The sequence below is a fragment of the Aythya ferina genome (genome assembly GCF_964211825.1).
Source record: "Aythya ferina genome assembly, chromosome: Z".
Taxonomy (NCBI): Eukaryota; Metazoa; Chordata; class Aves; order Anseriformes; family Anatidae; genus Aythya; species Aythya ferina.
In genome coordinates, this window is record NC_140299.1 from 39,617,911 (window position 1) to 39,638,978 (window position 21,068).

Here is a 21,068-nt window from a genome sequence, read left to right on the forward strand (position 1 = left end):
GTTTGCAGACCTTTTTCAGTTCAGCCACTTGAAAAGTGAAGCTGAACTACTGGATGCAGGTTGTGGAGTAGGGGCTCGAATCTGTTCTACTTTTAAATCAGATCAGATGCTGAGACAGTGTTTCTGAGTTGATTTTTCTGAATAGATCAGTGGCATTACAAAAAGGAAAGTCTGATGCTGGAAGTAGAATATGAGTATGTTAGTGTATTCTTAGGTGTAGAATATGTAACAAATTGTTAATAAGACAAAAATCAAAATCTTTAATTTATAGTATCTGTAATATAGAAAAATATAAAATTATTATGCTTTTTTTTAATCATCATTTTTGTTGTGGTTGACTGCCTACCACTACGAAGGACCTGGCCATACTTTACTGAACCAAACCAGTTTTTCTTTTCATAGCACAATGTCTTTCCATTTTGTCTACTTTAGATAACATTCCTTTGCCTGTTTTTAGCATTGCAGGTTAAGTTAAACGAAACATGTTGCTTGACCTGATGCTTAAACCTTCAAAGATCTTTTTCTGCCTCTGTATCCCAGTGAATTTTACTTTCTTCTGTTATACTGTGCATCCTCAGAGAGCATTTTTATAGGTTATGAAGTTTTGCCATTTTAATATATATTCTTTTGTATGTATACAATCATATTGGTATGAGGGCTATAGCTTATGTTTCAGAAACAAATTACTTCAACTGTGTTGATATAAACACTGCAGTGTAGAGCTTTTTCTGGTATAAACTATACCAATTCATGAGCAAATAAATAATTCCATTGCCTCCTCCAACTCCTTTGATATACAATGAAGTCTACTGTAAGGGTGTATCAGCAGTAATGGTTCTTTTGTTTGAGCTATGAGAGAGGGGAAAAAACAGCTCTTATTATTTTCTGAATACTTGTAAGTGCTTAAGGAGCTTTTACGTTTCATAGAATCATAGAATCATAGAATATCCTGAGTTGGAAGGGACCCTTAAGGATCATCAAGTCCAACTCTTGACACCGCACAGGTCTACCCAAAAGTTCAGACCATGTGCCTAAGTGCACAGTCCAATCTCTTCTTAAATTCAGACAGGCTCGGTGCAGTGACCACTTCCCTGGGGAGCCTGTTCCAGTGTGCAACCACCCTCTCTGTGAAGAACCCCCTCCTGACGTCCAGCCTAAATTTCCCCTGCCTCAGCTTAACCCCGTTCCCGCGGGTCCTGTCACTAGTGTTAATGGAGAAAAGGTCTCCTGCCTCTCGACACCCCCTTACGAGGAAGTTGTAGACTGTGATGAGGTCTCCCCTCAGCCTCCTCTTCTCCAGGCTGAACAGGCCCAGTGACCTCAGCCGTTCCTCGTACGTCTTCCCCTCAAGGCCTTTCACCATCTTCGTAGCCCTAATTTAAAATTTATTTAACTTTTTTTTTTTTTGAGCATGAAGATGTGTTTTGGATAAAACTTTTTTGATTCTGCCAAGTGCAGAACTGTACTTAATTATATGTGAAGTAAGATTTTGGTATTTTATTAATGGAACATCCACATTTGCTTTGGAATTGTTAATCACCAGAAATGTCAAAATGTGTCGTCATTACGGATGGGAATATGTTACTCAGAAGAAGAATTTCCAGGGCTGTTTGGAAAATGAGTATATTCTCAGAGTGAAGTGTATGAAATCTTTTAAGCCAGAATGAATTGGCTTTATCCATGTTTCCTGAACAGGAGAGTAAAGACTATTTTTCATGATACAGAGCACATAGTCTGCAGTATTTCTTTTACTGCTGTTTAACCCTTTAATGCTCCTTATGAAATTATTATATATTTTTTTTAATAAGGGCACAGAGAAGGAAGCAAAAATTTTCATATTTGTTTGTATCTGCTCTGCAGGTGCTTTTGTTATGCCACCCCTTGTGGACTCAGATGTGGTTAGGAAAGGAGGCCCACAGAATTTCCTTTAGAAGATAAATCCAGCTTCTTTAAGAGCTGGGAAGTTGAATAAGTGGAGAAAACGAACAGATGCTGAAATTATTACTGCATGTTATTGGCACAGTGCTCTGAATTGGCCAGGCTTCTTGATGTGCTTTATTCCCTTTTCCTGAAATCTCTTGTGTTTTTTTTTGGCTGTCATTAAATTCTGATGTGTGCAGAGATGAACAAACCTTTGAGTATTTTGAGTATTTTACAGTATATAGTATGATTTACAAATAAAAGAAAATCAAGTATCTGTAGAAATAAATTGAAATACAGAGATGATGGAGAGGAGGAGAAAGAGACACTTAGTGGCTTGAAATATTACAGAACCTTAAAGCTGTGGTGGTATTAAATGATTTCACGGTGAAGCAAGCACTTTTAATGCATTTTCTTCACTAGAATATAGCCTTATCTGCAAACTTCTACTTTTTCACTGGACAGTAGTTTGGAGACTTTATTTTGATAAGTGTGTTATATTGTGAGCAGTTTGGAGTATGTTCTTATTTGCTTCATTAAAAATCCAAGTTCTTCTTAACATACACTTAGTTTGTGATTTGTAAGTTCTGATTTGTTTACATTTAGTAGTATCAGTCTCATAGCTTATGTCATTCACTCCTTATTTGCAGGATGCTGGAATATGGTATTTGTTCCACAGGATTGCTACAGGAGACTCTCATAGTTTAGCCATTGAAACCAAGTCAGAGCTCACACCACTAGGAATCTTCTATAACAACAGGGTTCATTCTAATTTTAAGGTAATGTACTGTCTCACAAAAACCAAATCAAAAACAGTTCTTAATTTGTACATATTTTATACCGGGAGTTGTTTGCTTAAATTTTGAGGTGGCTAAGTAATGATGGATTCGTGCTGTGTTAGAACCACATGATTCTACGTAGGTATTGCAGAAGAGTGTGTAATCATCATGTCCATAAATTCTTGCCTTATCTGAAGCATATACTGTGTTTAATGTCCTCTTGAGGTACATACAACTAAAATCAATTAGTGTGAGAGAAACATATATATTTTTTCTCCCAAGTAGCATTTCATATGCTACTCTGTTACTGATGGCCTTGCTGTGGAGAAAGCTGATCCTTGAAATACTGAGGCTTATTATAGCTGTGATTCATCTCATCAATTTGTGGAATGCCTGAGACTTGCTTTCCTGAGACTCTAATGTGCAGTAACTCAGGTGTCTGCAGTTTCTGAACAGAGGTTAAGCTTTCTGTTGCCATCAGGAGCCCAGCAGCACCCCTTTGTTATAGAGTTCTCAGTCCAGATACAGTCATTCAGTATTTATTTACTAATGGGACTTGATTCTACATTCTGCTAAGCGAAGTTAGCTGAAATCCTTAAACTGATACTTTTGGAATCTTGGAATTTAGTTGCTGTCTGTAGAAAATGCCATGTATATTTTTATTAGCTTTCTACATATCTGTATAGCTGGGGAGGAAGTATCAATATAGGTCTATTAGTTTGACTGATTTAACCTAATGAAACTGATTTTGCTTGATAAGTGTACAATCAGAATAGTAAGAAGTGATGCATTGCTTCGTAGCAGTTATGTTAAGAGTGTGTCTGGAACTTTAGGGCTCTTATTCAGACTGGAATTGAAAAATACTGAATACAAAAATGTAAAGAGAAGTGTTTCAGCTATGTGGTTCACTATCTTTAAACATAGATAGCAGTTTGTGTGCTGAAATTCCATGTTAACAGAGTTGACTCCAGGAGCAGATCTGAGGATCTACTCATGTAATTCTAGTGGTAATTTGGATCACAGATCAAGGTGGCTGCTGCTACTTGTATATGTAATTCAGGTTAAGCAACACAAATGTTTCCTTTTTCTTTTTTACTTTCTCAAGTAAATTATTTCATACTGGATTATTGAGTTTCAAGTTGATGCCTGGACAAAAAACAGCTTTAGTGGTGAAGATAGTTGAGTTTTAAACTAAAATACAAAGCATTTTTGCACAGCAGCATTTTTTTTTTTCATTAGTGGCATTCGTGAGAATATTTTGTATTCACTACAAGATTGGTTTCCAAATTTTCCAGAACAGCATCTGGAAGTAAGTGCAAAACTTCAAATAGTCAGATGTGAAAAAAAAAATGAAATGAACTTTAATAATTTTCTGTCACTTTTTTTTTTTTTTTTTAACCCCAGGAAGTTCTTTTCTTGGGATTTTCAATTACTTTTCAAAATTTGCATAGGTAGACAGTGCTTTTTCCCTTAGACAATATGCCAGTTAAGTCCAAGCTGAAAGATCTAAGAGTCTGTAGTAAAGTGTATTGAATAAAATGTAACTTTTAAATTTTAGAACTCTAATGTTTACTGTCTCTTTAGTGTTGTCCAGTATGAAATTTCCCCCCCTTTTTTTTTTTTTTTTAAGGCTGGTTTGTTCATTGATAAGGGTGTTAAAACAACCAATGCTAGCGCTGATGATCCCAGAGAATATCTTTGTTTGGACAACAATGCAAGGTAAAGGATATTGTCTTCCAAGCGAGTGAAAAATGGTAAAGTTCTGAGACTGCTTGTACATTCACATGAGGAAAAACGCTATAATAAATGAGCAATAAGTTCATATGTGTTTTTTTTTGTTGTTTTTTTTCCTCATCTGTGTGTCTGTTTGGGAGCAACAAAGCATGTTGTACCTTAAAGAGTTGGCTTTTCTTTCTAAGACCTTGGCAAAGATAGTTTTTAGCCCCTTAGAACTTGTAGGTTTAACCACACTCTGCTGTCATGCTTAACATATATTCTGGAATTGCTATTAAAAGTAAAGCCTTCTTTTAAAATCTGCTTCAGATTTATGGGTTAGTTCTAAATAATTTTTAGAAAAAGGCATACTAGTGGTAAGTAATACATCTATTTGCCTTTCCTACTGCTGAATGCTTTGTGCTGTGCCTTCTAGACTTAGAGATTGTCATTCAGTGGTATAGTTTTACTGAAGGTTATTTGTTGAGATAGTATAATCAACCATATAGTCTTTAGCTTACAAAGTAAGAGAAAATAGTGGAGAGAAAAATTTAGGTTATCCTATGGTTGGTCTTGTCCTGTGCTTCAAATAAAATAGCCTGGGTAAGTGGTCATATATCAAATGAACAGGAAAATATTGGATAACATTATCCATCAGCATTTTATTATGATAAACAAACATTAAGACTGAAAACATAGTTCATAAGATTATCTTTATTTCTGACAGAGCTTTGTTTAGGATGAGGATAATTAAGTGATAATTGCAGATTCAAAGAGGAAAGTTCCAGAGTTTGGTGGTACTTGATGCTTGCTGCCTTGCAAACTAAGAGGTGGTTAGGTTTAGTTGTTAAGTTGTAAGTGAAGTCCCATGTAATACCTTTGGATTACTGTTGGTCTGAACAGGTAGTCAAGAAGAATTTAAGGGAAGTGACATGCCATGTCAGAGCCTGTAGTGTGTTGACAGGTCATCAAGAGGGGATGCAAAAAATTGAGTTTAAGATGTGGTTCATCTTTCACAATAGCCAAAGAATTTATGAGGCTCCCTGTAACTGTATTAGACCACTAATCATGTGACAAACTGGAGGAGTTACAGTGTTAATTTAGCAGGCTGATGCTGTCAGAAAAACAAAACAAAACAAAATTCACCCCTTCTCCCTTTCTCCTTTGCCCTCCAAAAAGAAAAATACCAAAAAAAAGTACACCAAAACTTCCAGAAGCCAGCTCCAGAAACTAGGGTAGAAGGTGACTATGGTAAAGGGCATGTATTTGCTCAGACTGCATTCTTATAAAGATACATATATATTTTAACATGTTACATCTCATGTGGGATTCTGTGCTTATTTTCCATGAGTCTTTAATCAGGCTGTTTCTTTCTATTGGCTAAAATTGATACTGGCTATAAATTACCATATGAGGCCATCTTGACTGCAATACAGAGTATCCGCATTAAAATAGAAAAATTATCTCATGTATGCTCAAATTAGACAAGGAGATGAGTGGTAGGAGAGCAGCTCAGCAAAAAATCTGGAGTGCTGCTTGACAGTGGACTCAACATGAGCCAGCAGTGTGCCCTGGCAGCCAGGAGCGCAAACTGCAATGGGGTGTGTGTTAAACACAGCATAGCCATCATGCAAGAAGGATGATTCTCCCACTATATTCAGTATCGGTGTAGCCTTACCTTGAGTATTGCGTGCTCTTCTGGGCAGTATAAAAACGATGTTAAGGTCCTTGAAAGAATCAGAGGAGGCCAACACAACTGGTAAGAGGTCCGGAAGGTATGTCTTGTGAGGACACTTGAGTTGTCCAGTCTGGAGAAGAGATCAAGAGGTGACCTCATTGCTCTCTGCAGCTTCTGAGAAGGGGAAGTGGAGAGAAAGGTCTTTGCTCCTGGCCACTGATGACAGGATGCCTGGGAATGGTAGAAAGCTGCACCAGGGGACATTCAGACTGGATCTTAGGAAAAATTTATTTACTGTGAGGGTGGTACAGGCTTCCCAGAGAAGTAGTTAATGTCCCACGCCTGTCAGTGTTCAAGAAGCGTTAGGACAATGCTATTGTTAATACGCTCTAACTTATAGTTAGCCCTGAAGAGATCAGGCAGATGGTCTAGATGATCTTTGAAGGTCCCTTCCAACTGAAATATTCTATCATAATGAACATTTAGACAGACCTCCAGCCTTTTCTGTCTAGTGCACAGCCACCATGTGTATCCCTCAAGGAACTTTAATTCCCTTCATTAAATTCTCACATTAATGCTGCAACAGAAGTGGGAGAGGATACTTTAGGGAGAGCAGAGAGAAAAGGCAGTGGAATACAGGAGATGCAGTGTGAAAAACTTGGCAATATTGAGCAAAAGCCTGTGAAAGTTATTGGGGGGAAAAAAGTTTTATGTTCCCTCTTCATGGCACACCAAAGAGGCTTTTCTGGAAATGAATAGCTACAGATGCACATGGTTTTGGCTTCTGTCAGTCCTAGCATGAAGCTGAGTTGATTTTACCTGTCAGATAAAAGCGGGGGTTTGTCTTTCAAGGTTTCTCAGTTCAACATATTTGACCTGTATAAAACAAACAGTATTTTTATACTGAGTGTTTGGGTTTTTATCTGTCACAGGTTTCGACCTCATCAAGATGCAGACCCTGAAAAACCCCGAGTTGCTGCCCTGATTGACAGATTAATCTCTTTCAAAAACAATGATCATGGGGCCTGGGTCAGGGGAGGAGATATCCTTATTCAAAATTCCGGGTATGTATCCAGAAGCAAACAGCTGCATGTTGTTAAGAAGTTTCCTCTGAATCTGTTTTTATGAAATCATACTACAGGGTTATGATAGAAGATTGACGCTTTTATCTGGGAACTGCTTGATATCTTCCAGTGCTTTCACAACAATCACAACAATCCACTGCTTTAAAAGAAGCAAGGTTTTACATGATTAGATGAGAACCTATCTTAATGGAAAAATGAAACTATATCTATAACAGAAGTCTAAAAGTCGATTGAAACCATAAATTTATACTGATATGCCTGTGGTTTCTCTGAGGCTTTCAGGTTTCTACTTAAAATATATAGAAATTTGTTTTGGTTTTGTTTTGTTTTTAATCAGCATTTTTACAAGAATTATTTGTAAGTACTGGTGTTCTCTAAATTCTAAAATGCAAAAACTCAGGCTTTCTTCAGTACCTAGCAGGATGTGTTCTTACAGCATTTTGTTGTAGGATAGTCCAGAAGATGTAACTGAAGCTTGATTTTATGAACTTTCTTTTAGGTTTGCGGACAATGGAATTGGTTTGACATTTGCTAGGTGAGTACTTAAGCTTCATCTCTTCTGTGTTTTCTTTCTTAAAAGTTGAGGAATGTAACATAGATAAATCAATTAAAGGTACTTTCATAAGGATAGAGTTTCAGTTTGGAGCCCGTTTCCAGTGGTATGGAAGATGTTATTAAAGCTGTAAATTGACACAGCTGCCAAACTTTGCACTTTATTCAATCTGTGTGCTTTACACCACTCTTCATCAAGAGGGTTATGTTTATTCAGGTCTTTTTGGTGTGGTATGATGCCCTAGGCAGTTTTGATTTTTTTTTTTTTTTTTTTCCTCCTGAACAATTCAAGATGAGTAAAGGAAAAGAAGCGATGAGTGTTAGAGTGAACAGAGTCTCATTTTAATGAAAGGGAATCAAGTACCTTGGGTAAAAAGCCGAAACTGCTGCCATTTCGGTTGTGATAAGCTGTTTCCAGAGTTGTGGAAATGGGCTGTAACAGAGTGCTGCGAAGAGAGACAGAAAATGTAATGCTCAGCTCTGTACAGGTGTTTTTAGCCTTTCAAACTGTAGTAGACTGTAATACCATTAATAGTTAAATTTATTGCTCTATGTATTACAAATAAGGTATAGACTGCTTTGCTTTATGAAGACTATTACAAAAGTAGGAGTATGCCTTCGTGTTTTCATCTGCTGGAAAGTCTTGGCTAAAAGACTCTCTCTTATCTCTGATGTTGCTTTGATAGTGATGGGAGCTTCCCAAATGATGAAGGTGCCAGCCAAGAGGTATCTGAGTCTCTGTTCATAGGGGAGAGCAAGAACTATGGGTTTCATGGTGGTCAAAATAAATATACAGGGTCTGGAGGAATAGACAATAAGGGACGCACTCTGCCTCGAAATCGGTAAGTATGTCACGAGTGAAGGAAATAATATACCAGAAGTGTTGTTTGTATCAGTTATAAACACCCTTCTTACTTGAAATGCAGGGCATGAAGACACTATTGAAGGTGATATTCCCCTTTTGTTTTGAATACTTTGAAAGACCTTTTTTCCAGAGGCAGTTTTCATTTTCTGCTACTGCAGGTTAATTTTCCTTAGCAATTTAAATTATTCTGCTTTAATAAAACCTTAGTTTATCATCATTAATGTGTGAATATTTGGGCCTGGAAGAGAGAAAGTTTTCAGGTAAAGGGAATTCTAGGCTCAACTTGGAACTACTGACTACAGTCTATCCGTAACAAATACAAATGTGTGACAGCGATCCTTTCCTTCTCTCTGTGGCTTGCTGGAATGCTTGTTAAAAATGGTGCCAGGTCCTGTCCTTATTGCAGAACGTGAAAGACAAGAGAACTAGATCCCAGGCATCCTGTTTTTGTGTCATTTAGCCATTGAGAGCAAACAACTGAATGTGGTAGTGATACTTGAGATAATTTGTTGTAGCTGGGCAGGCTTACAAAATGGTGAAGGGAGCTCTGGAGGTCATCTGGTTCAACCACCTTGCTCAAGTAGAGCCATATACAGCAGATTGTCCAGGACAATGGCTAGACAGCTTTTGAAGATCTCCAAAAAGGCAGCCTCTCTGGACAACCTGTGCCAGTGCTCAGTCACCCACACAGTAAAGAAATGCTTCCTGATGTTCAGAAGGAAGCTCCTGTGTTTCATTTTTTTCCCACTGTCCCTTGTCCTGTCACTAGGCACCAACAAAAAGAACCTGGCTCCATCTTTTACCCTCCCTTCAGCTGTTTGTAGACATGAGTGAGGTCCTGCCATGACTCTTGTCTCCTCTAAACTAAACAATCAGAGCCATCTGAGTCTTTCCTTACAGGGAGAGGTGCTCTAGTCCCTTCATCATCTTTTTGGCCCTTCCTTGTCCAGTGCCTCTGAGATGTCTCCCTTGTACTGAGCCCAGATCTGGACCTAGTACTCCAGGTGTGGCCTTACCAATGCTGAATAGAGGGGAAGAATCACCTCCCTCAGCATGCTGGCAACATTTTGCCTAATGCACCATTAACCTTCTTTGCTACAATGGCACATTTGTGGCTCATGTTCAGCCTGGTGTCCATTAGAAACCCCTGGGCCTCTTCAGCAAAGCAGAGTGCGGTGGTGCATGGGGTTGTTCCTCTCCAGGTGCAGTACTTCACTGTTGCTATTGTTGAACTTCATGCGGTTCCTGTCAAGCCGTTTCTTCAGCCTGCTGAGGTCTCTTTGAATGGCAACATAATCCTCCAGAGTATGAGCAACAGTCTCCCAGCCTGCAGACTGGCTGAGGCACTCTACTCCTGTCATCTAGATCATTAATGAAAATGTATAACAGTACTGGACCCAGTATTGACTCCTGGGGTACACCACTGGTTACTGGTCTCCAACTAGACTGGGTTCTACTGATTGCCACCCTCTGGGCCCAGCTGTTCAGGTGGTTTTCAGTTCTCCTTACTGTCTGTACATCCAGCCAATACTTCGTCACCTTCTCTGTGGTGATTTTATGGAAGAGTGTTAACAGTCTTTCAGAAATGTGGGTAGACTGTATCTACTGCCCAACTCCCTTCCTCCCCACCCATTTAACAAACCTGTCACTTCATTGTAGTAGGCTTTCAAGTAGATCAGACATGCTTTTCCCTTGGTTAATGCATTGTGACCACTCATGGTCACTTTGTTCTTCACATGCCTGGAAATGGTATCTAGGATTAGTTCCTCCATCACTCTCCCAGGGATGGAGGTGAGGCTGACCAGCTTATAGTTCCCTGGATCTTCCTCCTTGCCCTGCTTAAAGACAGGAGTGATATTTTCTTTCCTCCAGTATTCAGGCACTTATTCCAGTTATCATGATTGACTAAAGAGATGATGATATAATGCTGCTTTGTTTCCCACACTGGGGAGAGAGTACATTAGCAAATGGACAACAATAGCTGTTCTCTTCTAACAGGAAAATTCAAAAGGGCATGGGAATTTTAGGCTCATTAGATAAATACAGAAAGATTTCCTTTACTGGGATATAACCTGCAGGTCATTATATTAATGTTGCATTCTTGGTTCTTGTGAATGAGTAAAAAAGCTTGTCACAGTTTTGTTAGAGGATGCTGTAAATATTTATTTTTATTAACAGGACATTTCCGATTCGAGGTTTTCAAATTTATGATGGACCCATTCACCTTACCAAGTGCACATTCAAAAACTTTGTGCCAACTCCAGACAGGTTTACCAGTGCAATTGGTTTCTTGATGAAAAACCCTTGGCAGATGACACCAAAAAACAACATATCTCTTGTGAAGTTTGGTCCAAATGTAAGTTTATACAAATTTTCTTTTACTTTTTTTTAGATGGCTTATATTTTCTTCTTGCTGTATTTAAAATAAGCATCTAAGACCCTGTGGAAAAGATGTCCAACTCTTCCTTATATTCCTACTCCAGAGTATCTCTTGATTGGTGGTCATCCAATGTGTCTTTTGTCTCCCAGACAAAAAATGTAATACCAAGGAATATGTAGGATGGTTTGCATTAATGATCTCTTTTATAGCTAATGGTGAAGCTGAAAATAAGTTTTGTAAGGTCTGGTGTATCTTTAGTAATGAATTTTCAATTGTAACTACTAACACAGCTCAGAAGCAAGAGATGGCCTGAGCCTACTAAAATTGCATTGCTCTTGACTGAAGACTTAATCAATTTTGTCAAATTCCTGTGTTTTTGCAAGCATGTAAGTGTTAATCTGTGCTTCACCTCAGAAAAAAGGAAAAATATATTTTAATTCTTTTTACCAGGTTTCTTTAAAAGCCTTTTTTGGAAAACCTGGTCCCTGGTTTGAAGAAGGAGATCTGGATGGTGACAAGAACTCAATATTCCATGATGTAGATGGTTCAGTGACTGGTTACAAGGATACCTATGTGGGCAGAATGGATAACTACCTGATTCAACACCCCAAGTGCATTAATAATACGGAATGGAATGGAGTGATTTGCAGCGGGACCTATGCACAGGCTAGTATTACTCTGGCTTCTGTTTGAGACAAATCTACACTATGCACAAGCTGTTAGGGAGACATGAGGTGTAAGAAGTACAAATTCCTCATCTTTGGATTTAAAGAAAAGAAAAATCTTTAAAATTCTTTTGAGTTTAAAAAAAAAAAAAAAAAAACAACAAACAAAAACACATTACAATTTTTGGCTAGTTTTGTATACCACGTTCCCTTCAGCATGTAAACTGAGAGTACAATATTAGATGTTGCAGGGTAAAAGCAAATGCATATGTTGTGAGTATGCATGCCAAGAGTTCCTTGTTGAAGTCCTATCTATTAAAATATCTTTGTATTGGAGGTGTTTTCTTCTGCTGGAGATTCCTGTGGTTTGCTGATTATTTTTCATTATTTCTTTTTTAATGAAGATCTTAAATACCACCTCCTGAATATAAAGAACAGGTCTGGTTCCTGTTCTATATGAGTTTGACCAAGTACTGTAGTATTACAAAAATACTGTTTATTTTTGTTGCTGCTGCTGTTGTTCCCTGCTTTTTTTCCCATTTTTTTCCTTTTTTTTTTTTTTTTTTTGTTAAAGTCTGTAAAAATCCCCAGTATTTTTTTCAAATAAGGCTCTTCTGGGGGAAAATAAATATTTCTTTTGAGAAATATTTGCATATTGCATAGCTCAGAACCTCACAGTGCAGGAGTTCTGCTGCAATAATATACAGATTTTGCTATTTTATTTAATTTCTTCTTGTACTGATTAAAAAAATGCATCCAAACCTTTCCTTTTTTTTTTTTTCCTCCTCTTTAATATGATGTAGGTCTATGTCCAAACATGGAATGGACAGAATCTTTCCATGACTATTGTACGAGATGAGTACCCATCCAATCCCATGGTTCTTAGAGGTATTAATCAAAGAGCTGTCTTTCAGCAATACCAGCCAGTAGTGATGCTCCAAAAGGGCTACACAATACATTGGAATGGAAAAGCTCCAAATGTCACTTACCTGTATCTCATCAACTTCAACAAGTATGTTTCCATTCTTTAATGTCATTGAACCATAAGGCAACAATTAAGAAATGTCCTGCAGAATTAGCATGATGAGAGTTTGTAACTATCAGTCATACTGGATCTTGATTTTTTTATTATTTTTATTTTTTTGTGTTACAAATATTAAAGTATTAAAAGCAGGAGATTAAGCAATAGACCTGCAGCTAAAGTTAAAAATACACCCAATATTTAAGGAAAATCCTTTGGAGGAGAAAATACATCAGATAGTGAAATTCAGCAGAACTGAAGCTGAATAGTTAGGGATACTTGCTCTTGATGTCAGATAAAGTAATTAAATGTTTAAATAATAAAATCAAATATTTCCTACAGGTTTCCAAGTCACTATAATATTTCAGTGGAACACTTTTAAGTAGAGGAGGGAAGAAAGATGTTCTGGTTGGGGGTCTAGGAGCTTTTTGTGTTCTTGTTACTTGTTTTTTTGAGTGATCTGCATGCTGCACATAGTGATGTTAACTGCTCCTGTGGTGAATTATACATTTATTTTGTTTCAGGAATGACTGGATTCGTGTTGGTCTTTGTTACCAACCAAATACAGATTTTGTTATAGTACTGGAAACCTTTCAAAGGAAGTCATCTGCTTTGTCAAGCAAGATAGAGCGCTATGTGCCAGTATCTTCAATTCTGGAGCTTGAAAAGAATCGATCAGACAAGAAGTTTTATTTTGACAACAGTACTGGGTAACACCTTATTCCACTAGGGTCAAGTTATATGCTTAATGTTAGAAATGATCAGTTTGACATCAGTGATAGCAACTGGTTGAGACACCTATATTAGAGAAAAGCTTTTAGAAAGGAGCACAAAGCTTCTTTTAAAGAATACATTGTGACTTTGAATCTCCAAAATAGAGATGGCTGTCACTGGAGTACTTTCCCAAGAGCACCATAATTCCACAGATACTTCCTATCCCACATCAGGAGAAAACATGGTATCAATGGGGTTGCAGAAAAGTATCTTGCAGGAAGTAACTTCTAAGTCTTTAAATAAAATTCATACATTCTTGCTCAACTTCTGAGATGTTTTCTGTTCCAAGAATGTTTTGAAAAATATGTATTTCTAGAAATCTCTTTACAGCTTTGTGAATACTATTTAAAATTCCTAGTTTCTTTTGAAATTTTTTCTGTCAGGAACGTACTGAGATCCTTCTGACAGGCTTAAGGATATGGTCAACATTTTCCAAAATAAGTCCTACATACACCACTTGTGTGTTTGAAATTTTTTATCATTAATATATAAGCAAATGATTAATACAAGACTTTGTTCCATTATCTATGGTAAATGGGCAGATGAATGTAGCTTTTTTGAAAGACACGTATGCTTCCAGCTACAGTGATAACAGTTAAATATATAAAAGAATTAACAGTTTCTTTGCAGTGGTAGCATTTATGACCGCTACACTAAATTGCATTTCCAGACATTCACAGCATGCAACAGTCTAATTATATTTTCCATTTCTGGTGGATAAAGATGAATATCCAAACAATTACCAGTGGTATCTGTAAACATCAATGATCAAGGAAAACATTTATATAGGTTGTTTTCTGTTCTGTTTTTTGTTTGTTTATCTTTTGATTTTGTTTCCTGAAAGCCTCTATTTTGAGGAATGTTCTTTTCAGGTATGTTCTTTTCAGAACGTACACATCCATAGTAATATCTCTTTTAATTGCTGGGGATTTCACATATGTCTGTGGGGACTTCTTAACTCTAGTAAGGTTTTCAAGATAATATTCTAGTCTACTATTCTATTCTAGTAATATTTTCAAAATATTTTGAAAAAGTTTGAACAACGGTACAGAAGTAAATACTGTAGTTTTTCTGCTTCTCAAAACCATGAAATATAGCTGCTGAGATTTAACATAAATCTTTCCAGTAATTTTTCTATATTCTTCCCTCTCCCCTACCTTTTTTTTTTTGTGTAGATTACTGTTTTTATTTCTTCAAGCCAAATACAGTAGGGATGGTCACAGTTATTGCTCATCTCAGGGATGTGAAAGGATCAAAATTGTGACCAAAGATCCAGCAAAAGGAGTCAGTAACTGCATGGCAAAAGCTTACCCAAAGTACTACCAAGGACCAACTGTCATAAAGCAGATGCCAGTAAAAACTACTGTACCGTGTACAAAGTGTGGCACAACTCAGGTAAAATAAAATAGGCAAAAACTTGCATTGTCTATATAGTTGGTGTTATATTCTACTCATGTTAAAGCAGAGTTTCAGTTTTTCAGCACAGAATTTACAGTGGTCACATTGTTTATCTGTACACTAGAAGGCAGGGAGACTGTAGTATGGAGTTTTCAATTTTTGCTGTTTGAAAAATGCTGCAGCTTAATTGTGTTTTGCTCTGTGTGCTTCGGAGAAGGGTCTCCATGGCATGGACAGGTCTGATGTCTTGAGCTACTGTATCATCTGTGCTCCCATGTAGGAAAGCTTTGCTGTAGAGACCTGAAGTTCAAGGCATACGATTCGCCAACCTTCTCTTTTTGAGGGGATTTTGCTTATTAGCAAAAATGTGAAAATTGCATTATCCATTTTCTCTATGCAAGCTCAGAAAAAATACTGAAAGTAAAGAATAAAATAAATTACACTATTTGTATAACACAGTATTTGTAAGCATTAGTATAAACACAAATACTGTCACACTGCTTTGGAGCATGAGCTGTCTTGCAAAATGCATATCATGATAAAGTGTTGATGACATATGCATATGGGTAATTGAAGTGTTTTGTTTGGTATCTAGATGGTATTCACCAGTGATCCTCACAAAAACTACCTCCTTGTGCAGATTAATTCATCTGGTAAAAAAGATTTAAGTAGAGGTCAGCAAGCATTTATTTCTGTGAGTATTTTTTTCTTTCTTTCTCTGTAGCAGCTTTTATTACAACAGTTGTTTAGCCTTGCATAATGCTTAGTTCACTTTTCTTCACCTGAATAAAAAATGTTGGTTCGTGGTCTGGAAAACAATCAGAAAACTTGTGTTTTAACCTTAGAAAAGGAAGCTACAATGTCCTCTTTTGTGTATTCAAATCCTTTGCAGCAGTAGAGAAATTGTACTGGTAGGAAAAAAACTTTAAATGCTCTGATTCTTGCAGAAACCTGGATGGCTATGCATTTATTGTTGGCACTTTTAGAAAAAACAAACAAAAAAACCCCACTTGTTAGTTAAATCCTCATCGTCAAATTTATTCTTGACATATTGGTAGTTTAATAGGATGAGACATTCAAGTCCTCAAGTAGTTTTGCTAAACTTCTATGAATTCTTTAGTAATTAACGTTTTGAATATTTTGGTATTTGTTCTGATACAGTTCTGGTATATCTAGTAATGTAGAATTGTATAAAATACCCACTTTGATTTTTCTGTTCAGATGCTGAAGGAGACTTGCATGTGATTGAAGATAGTGTTTGTAGATAGGCTTACACCACAAAGCTTTAAATTTATTTGTGACTTAAATTCTGCAACATCAGTGTACTAGCTTGGTTGAAACAGTGGAATTCTTGAGTTCTTTAGACAGCTGAATGTCACGAGTAGTACAATCCTATCAGCTGCAGACTTGTACAAGAATGTGTTTGCTATATCCAGAGCAGTAAGAATGCAGCATGGAAGGACAGACCACTAAAACCAAGCAGACACAGAGACTAGTTAACTGCACTACTGCCAACAAGTGTGGATGGTTCGGTATTTGAGTGGTAGCTTCCTGAAGCAGGTAGTAAATCACTTGAAATTTGACTGATCTCCATGTAAAAACTGGTTTCCATACAATTTCAGAAGTCCCGCTGAAAATTTTCCCTTGTGGGGGGAAAAATGAGGAACTGCTAGTGGGAGGAGAGCATTTCTATTTAGAATGCTGTTGTGGCTAAACCTGATGTAGGTTAATGCTGCAGTATAACAGCTGATGAACTTATAGTAAATTTAAGAAAAACATTTTTTCTCTCCTGTCTCTTCTCCCATTCAGGTTAATGACACTACGTTTTCCTTCAAGGATAATGGTATACTTATTGTTGTAGTTGATGCTTGTGTTGGCACAGTGTCAGGAAATAAATTATTTTCTGGAGCGGACATTAAGCGTGTATGTGGATATTTAAAATCTGGAATTCCACAAAGGTACGTGTGATGAGCATTTACTTCTGATATGTTCTGCAAGATGTAGTTCTCTCTAGCAAGGATTTAACTAATAATAGTTACATAGTAATGCTGAAAGTGAACAAAACATGTATCAAAGCTGAGGAAAAAGGAGAAATATAGGAGCAATTTAACAGACAAATTCAACTGAGAAAATGAAGAAGCTCTTTAGATTTCCCAGCGTTGCCTGTCTTCCAGTTCAAAAAGAAAGTAAACATCATGTTGTAACACCTCGTTGCTTAAAACAGGAAGAACTTCTGTTTTAATAAGGTTGCTTATCACTACTGACACGAATTGTATGATAAGATATCAAACTAGTTGGGAATGAGTTTTCTCCCTATCCAGGGTGAAAATTATTTAGCATTTAAAAAAAAAAAAACACAAACAAACTATAAAAGGTTAGTGTCAGGAAAAAAAAATCTAGTTTCTAATATTTCAGTTTTGGGTTGATAGCTTCACTTTTTTCATATAAAAATAATTGGAAATTATTTAAAGGATTTTGAGTTAAATATATGAGTTTTATATATATATATATATTTTTTTTTTATTTTCCTAGTGGATGTTTTTATAGGTACTACCTTCCAGAGAATTTTGTCTATTTCTATGTACAGCCTTGCCATGAGAACTCTCAAGCAAGTAGACTGTAAGGCCAGCTAGCTATAAAGTATGTGGAAAAACTTTTATGGTTATAACCACTGCTGTCTCTGTACTGTTTCTGATGCAGGTCTATAGTTCTACTGAGCACAAGAGGCGATGTAGAAATTCCTAATAACTTATCAGAAGTCTTAATGTCCCTGGGGACAGCTAAACCACCTTATCTTCAGAGCAACGGTTGGTGAAATCTTTGCATGTTTCTTTGACACTACCTAGCACCTCCTTGGTCTATGTTTGTTTCCATAATGGGTTTCTCATGCGGGCGGACGTCACCTTTCATTGCCCAGAGGGCACTGTGCAAAGTTTATTACAAGCAGGGAAGTGACTAGCAGTTCTTTGTACCTGGATTACAGAGAAAGCTGCAGCCTTTTTTTTTTTTTTTTTTTTTTTCCCCAAAGCCTTTGTTTTGTCTCTCACAGCAAACCTGGGAGAATTGCATTCTATTTTTAAATCCCTTGTGCTAGTCTAATATTTTCTGTTGTAACAAAATGTGAAGGTAAAGATGAGAAGCTGTTGGTATTTTGAGGGATGATACTTTCTACAAACACCATGGGGCAGCTCTCATCCCTTCAGAGCTGTGACACAAGTCCTCTGTGAGAGAGCAGTATCATAGATACTGATATTTTATAAAAACAATACTGAACAACAATTAAAAAAAAATAATTAAATTAATCTTTCCCTGTTAGGTGCTTGTGATGCTGAGGCTGGTTTAATATACTGAGTAATTGGCAAGGGGAGGATTTTGGAGGAGAGTGTTGTTCCCCTCCTGTCCGGATGTGTGTTGCAATTGAGCTGTTTTTGTAACACTGAGCTGTTTTTGTCACAGGAAGCTTGGCCTTTCTGGGTTTCAGAGGCACCTTTAAGCCATCCTGGATTAAGCTGTTTACCGGTCCTGCTGGGCATGGGCTAGTTCACATAGAGAAGTATATCCCTTTGCAACTGGAAGAGTATGGCTGTGCCAGAGCAATCAAGAGCCGACGGAAAGACCTCGAGCTGCTGAAGAAGGCTATAAGAGCTCATTAAAGACTAAGATGTACATAAAAACTGAGGAAGAAAATGTGAACTAACTTATTTTTAATTTATGGCATTTTAAACTATATTGTTATCCAAGTAAATCATGTTATTGTCTGACAGACATTTGCCAGCATTGACCGCTTGAATGCCAGTCTGTGCACCTTCTAGTTGTACAAAATATGAAAGAATTTATTAGTATTTGTATAAACAGGTTTCAGAGATTTTTCAGATGTTTGTATTTACTGTAAACAGGTTTCTTATGTTTAATACTCATTTTGTATTTAAGAGGGTGTTCATAAAAGCCTTAAACTTTTGATAGCAGGTGTTGGGAATGCATCTTGGATTACTTGAAAGATTAATGTTTGTCTCCCTAAACAGCTTGAATTGGTCATTATAACTTAGTTTATTTGCATTTTTCCTCTACTGTAAACATGTTTTCCTGAGAGTTTATTTATCAGTAAGCTCAGCTACATTCTCAAATTGCTTTCCAAAATGTTTAAAAAACAAAAACAATTCCTCTTATGCATGCAGCTGGATTTGAGTCTTAACTGCAGTAAAATTTTTGATTTGCTATTCAAAAGGTGGAGGGGGGGGATTCGGAGATCCAGCCTGGGGCTGGGTGGGGATTGTGTACTGTGCAACAGAGTTTAACAAGGTTATGTGTATGTAGAAGCATGACAGAGAGCAGAAAATGATTGCCATTCTTTGGGATCATTGCTAACTATTCACCCCAACATGTACAGGAGTCTGTTAAGAGTTACTTCATCAGATCATCTGGCTATTAAGGCTGGGTACAGCGTGATTTCAGCTTTTTCTTTTAAAGCTTTTAATCAGAAGGACAAAGCTGAGAAATTTTGTTACTCATGGTTTGTTATGAAGCTATGCTTCTACTCCTGACGTGATTTCTAAGGCTATTCCAACTCTAAATTTTGAGTGAGTGGAAAGTGTTCTCAGTTCATTCAGTCATGCAATATGTTTTCCCTTAACTTTGATTTTTTTAATATAATCATTTTGATAAATCCTATTGATTTTGTATTAGGTCTGTTTGATCTCTTTTGGTTTTGTTGCAATTATTGGACCCTTTCTGCAAAGGGTCTGAAAATCATTTAGAAGAACTAAGACACAGATGCCCATTTTCAGGATCCTAGTCTTTGAAATTTAATTTCAAAAAGATGCATTTCATAATAGGCAACAATATGTGCTGTGGAGCTGAAATGTTACTATAGTTCTAATAAAACTGACATAATTCTTTCTCATCATATGTGTTCTCATTCATTCTACCTGGTATAATGTATCTACCATCCAGAGATGCTTTGTGCTTTGAATTTTTAATGGGATAGATGTTGGAAATTAACTCTTCACTTGTCTTTTCCAAAGAAGTTGAAAAACAACTGGGGATTTTCTTTTTGTGTGTTGTGTGCTTTAATGGAGAGCAGGCACTGTAACACACCTATTATTCTATTCAATTAAAATATGCTACCTCAGTGCTACAATTAAACTGCCTGGTCTAATTTTTTTTTTTTTTTTTTTTTTTTTCTAAGTAAGAGCGGAGGGGAAAGGAGCACAACACAAGAGATGAAGTTAACAAACAGATGACTGATTTTTGTTTTTATTGTAAAACCAAGCCAAATGAACGATTATGTATTTCACAGTTGTTTTGATGCATGGTTCTGTCATACTGTTTAAAAAAAAAAGTTTTTTAAAAAATGTTTTGTTAGGGATATATGTGGTAAATTTTTAAGACTAGCTATAATGTTTGGTATTACTAATGCAGGACAACATGATTTATGTGCTCTGAGTGCAGTAGTGGTAGTGTTTGGGGATTACAATGGCCTTATGACTTCCACTGTTCTGATCTGTGGATAATGCTCAGCAAAGATATACTGATCAGACAGTGACCTTCAGGCTTATGAAGTTGGCCATTATTTATGAGATTCTGCTGTTCTAAACCATCTTGTAAAAATTATACTTGGAAATGTTGAGGCTATTCCAATGTAAAGCATATTGATGGACAATTGGACCTGAAGTTGAAGTGTCAGCTTTTGTGTAATTTAAAACATTTGATAAGTAGCATAAATAAATTTTTACATCTGACAAGACATTAAAATCCTGGGTCTCTTCTGTTCTTGTATCGAGTAATGTTATGTAATGTGCATTGTCTGAGTGCTGTGAACTGTTTTATGGCAAACACTGACAGAACGTGTGGTTTCTGTGTTTCTATCCTTCATTTAGAGAGCAGTTGGGAATACTCAGAAAGGAGCTGCTAGTGGTGACTGAACCTATCTGCCTGTCTCCAAAGTTTGTGGGCTTAAAGTCTGTCTCATCTGCTTTGTGTAGAGTCTTTTCAGAGTAGATCCTCTGAACTGAGTAACACACTGCAGTGTTGTTACCCATGCTAGCCTACAGGAGGAGGGGAGGCTAAGGGGCATCTTCACCATGTGTATAAATAGCTGGTGAAGGAGAAAAGATGGAGCCAGGCTCAGGCTCTTCTTATGGTGCCCAGTGACAAGATGAGGCAATGGGCAAATATGGATGTACAGGAAATTCCATACAAACAAAAGCAAAAAAAAAAAAAAAAAAAAAAAAAAAAATTA

General features: G+C 36.9%; 1 protein-coding gene across 5 annotated transcripts in view; it reads left to right on the forward strand.

Annotated features, from left to right (window-relative positions):
• The window catches only part of CEMIP2 (cell migration inducing hyaluronidase 2), a 52,774-nt gene extending 32,193 nt beyond the window's left edge, over window positions 1-20,581 (forward strand). For all 5 annotated transcript variants that reach the window (XM_084503851.1, XM_084503852.1, XM_084503854.1 and 2 more), the window contains 14 exons: window positions 2,571-2,699; window positions 4,330-4,418; window positions 7,023-7,154; window positions 7,675-7,710; window positions 8,414-8,569; window positions 10,771-10,948; window positions 11,423-11,638; window positions 12,441-12,649; window positions 13,183-13,368; window positions 14,608-14,827; window positions 15,426-15,524; window positions 16,640-16,788; window positions 17,531-17,637; window positions 18,287-20,581. In XM_084503851.1, the coding sequence (XP_084359977.1) occupies window positions 2,571-2,699; window positions 4,330-4,418; window positions 7,023-7,154; window positions 7,675-7,710; window positions 8,414-8,569; window positions 10,771-10,948; window positions 11,423-11,638; window positions 12,441-12,649; window positions 13,183-13,368; window positions 14,608-14,827; window positions 15,426-15,524; window positions 16,640-16,788; window positions 17,531-17,637; window positions 18,287-18,483 (2,103 nt within the window). In that variant the 3' untranslated portion in view covers window positions 18,484-20,581. The remainder of the gene's footprint in view (window positions 1-2,570; window positions 2,700-4,329; window positions 4,419-7,022; window positions 7,155-7,674; window positions 7,711-8,413; window positions 8,570-10,770; window positions 10,949-11,422; window positions 11,639-12,440; window positions 12,650-13,182; window positions 13,369-14,607; window positions 14,828-15,425; window positions 15,525-16,639; window positions 16,789-17,530; window positions 17,638-18,286) is intronic.
• The last annotated feature ends 487 nt before the right edge of the window (window positions 20,582-21,068 follow it).